This window comes from Monodelphis domestica, chromosome 4 (assembly GCF_027887165.1).
Source record: "Monodelphis domestica isolate mMonDom1 chromosome 4, mMonDom1.pri, whole genome shotgun sequence".
NCBI lineage: Eukaryota > Metazoa > Chordata > Mammalia > Didelphimorphia > Didelphidae > Monodelphis > Monodelphis domestica.
Window position 1 is genome coordinate 672,501 of NC_077230.1, and position 3,828 is coordinate 676,328.

The 3,828-nt window shown below is 59.6% G+C and overlaps 2 protein-coding genes across 4 annotated transcripts in view; one reads left to right on the forward strand and one right to left on the reverse strand.

The window, feature by feature from the left end:
* Window positions 1-1,895, reverse strand: part of NRIP1 (nuclear receptor interacting protein 1) — a 102,940-nt gene extending 101,045 nt beyond the window's left edge. The window contains exon 1 of one of the 3 annotated variants that reach the window (XM_056825948.1): window positions 1,754-1,895. The gene's annotated coding sequence lies outside the window, so the exon portion shown is untranslated. Of the gene's footprint in view, window positions 1-873; window positions 1,016-1,753 lie in introns of those variants that run through there. The other 2 variants (XM_056825947.1, XM_056825949.1) reach the window with 2 other exon arrangements.
* LOC103099833 (arginine-glutamic acid dipeptide repeats protein-like) lies at window positions 161-3,216 on the forward strand. Its single transcript, XM_056825871.1, has 3 exons — window positions 161-230; window positions 575-1,042; window positions 1,564-3,216. The coding sequence occupies exons 1-3, from the start codon at window positions 161-163 to the stop codon at window positions 2,301-2,303; spliced, it is 1,278 nt and encodes a 425-aa protein (XP_056681849.1). The 3' UTR covers window positions 2,304-3,216.
* Window positions 3,217-3,828: the final 612 nt, after the last annotated feature.

Consider the following 3,828-nt stretch of genomic DNA (forward strand, 5'->3'; position numbering starts at 1 on the left):
GGGTCTCAGCTTGGCTCTGGGGAAATGTTTCTCCTCCGGAATCGGAATCGGGAGGGCCGCGGGCGGGAGCCCAAAGGTGAAAAGGCGGGCGGCTGGGAGCCCGGAGCAGCCAAGCGGAGGAGACCAGAAAAGGGAAGAGAAGTCACGAAGAAGCTGCAAGATGCCCGCGGGGCTCCCTCCGACCCAGGGGATTCCCCGGCACCCCGGCGCCTTTAGTTCGGATACCCTCGGCGGGTAGCTAATCCTCCCCGCCCAGCCGGGGCAGCCGAGGAGAGCCTGGAGCGAGGCGCCGCTCCTCGTGCCCAAGCCAGGAAAGAGGAGCCCGTGGCTCAGCAGAGCAGGCGAGGGGAGGAAACCTCCGAGGGGGAGGGGGAGGGGGAGGGGGACCAGCCATATTCCTGCCTCAGCCGCGGGGGAAATGAAGCCTAACTTTTATCTGGGGAGAGATTCTGGGCGAATGGGGGGGGGGGGGGGGGGGGAGATTTCTCCCAGCCACCTCGTCTAGGATTTCCACACTCCAACTCCCTCGGAGCCGCCTGCCTGCCTTCCTTCCCTCCCCACCCCCTCTCCTCAGTCTCTAAGGCGCTCTCCTCCCGAGCAAGAGCACGCGGCCCCCGCCTACCCACCCCCGCCCCGCGGCCCGCCCCGGCGGCTCCTCCTCCAGCCTCCTGGCCCGCCAGGTGCTCCGGGCCGCAGCGTCCAGCCCGCCCAGTCCCCCCCTCCCCCCGCCATAGCAGAGCGGCCCAAGGGAAGCCGGCACTGGAGGAAGGGAGAATAGGGGGCGCGCGAGGAATCTTCCCCAGCTCGGACTCCCCCCTCCCCGGCCACGCATGCAAACGCAGGGAGAACCATTCGACCGCACTTCCTACTCACCACAGGCCAGGGTCTCGGACCGCCGTTCCAGCAGCGCAATCCGAGCCGGTGCCGGAAGCGGGCTCACTGCTACTCCGAGAGCCGCCTGGGCCAGCGGTGGGAGCCGCTGAAGCGCCAATTCAGACGTGTCCCCGGCGCCCCCCCTTCGGTCGCCTCCACAATCCCTCAGGTATTTCCGCTCCGAGGGGAAGCCAAGCGCCTTTCAAACTGTGGAGAACGGAGAGGAGCAAACAAAAACAACCCCCGGCATTGGGGCGGAGACGAGTCCGTAGAAAGAGCCCCGGCGCGTTTCTGGCCCGAGAAAGGCGAGGATGAAAGGCTCGGGGACCGCCGTCTCCGCTTCGGGGGGCAAGTTGGGGGAGCAGCCGCGGCTCTGGCCGCTTCCGGCCGGCCTCGCTTTCCCCCGACACACAAAGCTAGGGAGGGAGGGAGCTGGTCTGGTGGCCGCCGCTGCCACCTCCTCCTCCCCCTCGTAACCTCCGCCTCCCAGTCCCGCTCAGGCCAGCCCTCTCGCTAATTCGGGGATCTGCTGCAATGTCTGCGAGACTGACTTTCCAAGCCTCGCAGCGGCAGAGCTCCTCCCTCTTCCACCTCTTCGGTGCAGCCCGGGCCCTCCCCCTGCTCTCCACGCCATTCATCTGTTCAGCCAAGTTTCTTAACCCCTTTTTCCCCTCCTTCCCTTTGTTGCAGGCTGGAGCAGAGGAGAATGCCGGCCGGGTCGCGGCTGTTTACCACCCAGCCTGCACCGGGCGGGCTTCCGGAACTTAAGCAAAGGCGTTAAAAGGCTTCGGAGAACCCCCTTGAGGACGCTCAACAAAGACCCAAGCTTAGGACGTTTCTCCCCAACTTCCCACCAAATATCCCGGTCCCGTGGGCTTACCAGATGGGGCCAGCCAATGGCCGTCTTTGACCTTTCCTCCGGAGGCGACTCCTTCCTGTTCCGCAGGCCCAAAGGGACCCTTGTCTGCCGCACAGGGCAGGCCTCTCCGTCCAGTGCCGCCACTCCTGTGGCACTCCTTCCCTGCAGTCCCCAGCCTTCCTCCTCCACCACAGCCCCGAGCCGACGCCTCAGCACTTCAAACGACGCTTCGGATCCAAGAAGCCCCCTCAAGCCCCTTCGAGTGGTAACTTCGCAGCCAAAGTGGACACCCAGCGGCATGGCTCGTCTTCCCCCCCCCGCCTGTCCCTGGAAACGTCCCCAGGGAGAGCCTCAGCAATGGAGGCCGGCCTCCAGAGGAGGAAAGCCGGCCGTCGTCTGCTCCTGCTTCGCCCGCGTCCGCACGCGGCATTCCGGGCTCTTCCATGGCGGGACCAGAGCAGCGGCCTCCTCCCTGGGGGCTTCTGGGAGCTGTCCGTTCCCCTGTGCATTTCTGTCATGGAGAGGAGCACGCGGCCCTTTCCCTCTCCTCCAGAAAGATGGGCTGCCTTGAGCCGGGCCTGCCCAGCAGCCATTAGGGCGCCGAGGCCGGAAAGCAGACGGGCTGCCCTCTGCCCCGCCACCTTGCTATGCCAGGCATTGGAGCTTTATCTCAGGCCCTGCCGCCCCCGCCCCCCCCCCCCCAGCTTTCCCCCATCCTAACCGGTGATAAGAAGGGCAGGTTACCAGAGCGCAGGAGGAGCTGTCCTCCCCCTCTCCTCAGACCTCTGGACATTATCCACTTTCCCCGCCCCTCTGCCCAGCAGCCAATAGCTTCCGCCCTCCTCTGGCGGGGGAAGGGGCTCACATGATGCCAGTGGGGAGGGCACAAATGGCCACCTCCTGTGAATGGTGAAGGTGATTCCTGTGGGGGGGTGTGAGGGGAGCCTGGGCACAGTGTGGCACATAGCTGGAGGGGAGCTGAGCACTCAGGCTGCTCCCCTCCCCCTCTACATGAACTCTGGGAAAGGGTAGCCATGTGCCCACAGGGAGCACTCTGCATGCCATCTTTGGCATTCATCCCTCATCACCCACCCCTCTGCCATCAGCCCAATAGGAGTGCTTCCTCCCTCCCTCCTGTAAAGGGGGAGGGGCAAGGCGAAGGGGGTCCGGGGAACACTTGGTCTCTGGCAGGGGCAGGGCCTGGCACTCTGTCTCTAAAAGGTTTGCCATCACTGCTACCACATCTAACAATAACCTGCCTGACCTGTCACCCTTAGGACCTCCAGACCTTTTCAGTGTACCCTGAAGCTGAACTCTTGCATATATTGTCTCCCTAGTTAGCATATGACAGATTTTTCCGTTTCCTTTCCCACTGCTTGTACTGTACTCTGCACATGGCAAATATTTCATTCATTCATTTCCAAAACCTTGAACTAGAACTGATAATGCTTCTCTCAAACTAAAAATCTCTCTCTCTCTCTCGATATAAAGTTTCTTTCTTTGCAGTATAATTTTGTGCCTGGGAAAAGAGCTTCACTGCCAAGGTTATTTTTGCTTTTAGTAAAATAAGTTCACATCTCAAACTTAAAAATGCCAAGGACCATTAAAATAATTAAAACAAATTTTGGTTAAATGGCAGCCTGGAAACTTGTGGAGGAGTTGAGTTCTTTCTCATTCACACCTACCAGCAAATAAAGACCCCAAAAGAGCAGTAGTAAGGCAAACCAACAAAAAATAAAAGTAAATTTTTGATCAAATCCAGAAATTTTCAGAGATGGGTTAGGAACCTATGGCTCCTGGGGAGAAGGAAAATAAGCTTGAGCTATGGGAAATCAGTCTGAAATCTAGAAGTACTGGAAGGAACTTCCAAGGAAGTAAGCAGAGCTTCAGCAAATGGGACTGAGAGGAACCTACTCAAAAGAATCTTGAACTTGGTGTCAGTGTGCTAAAGGCTTTTTTATTTCATCCTCACAAGAATGGGTACTCACTAGTCAGTGTTAGAACCAGCAAGCAAGAACAAAGAATGGGAGCATGAAGGTTCCTTTTATCTGTCCCCTTCCCACCTATACTCACCCCCCTTCACCATTGGCTGGTTA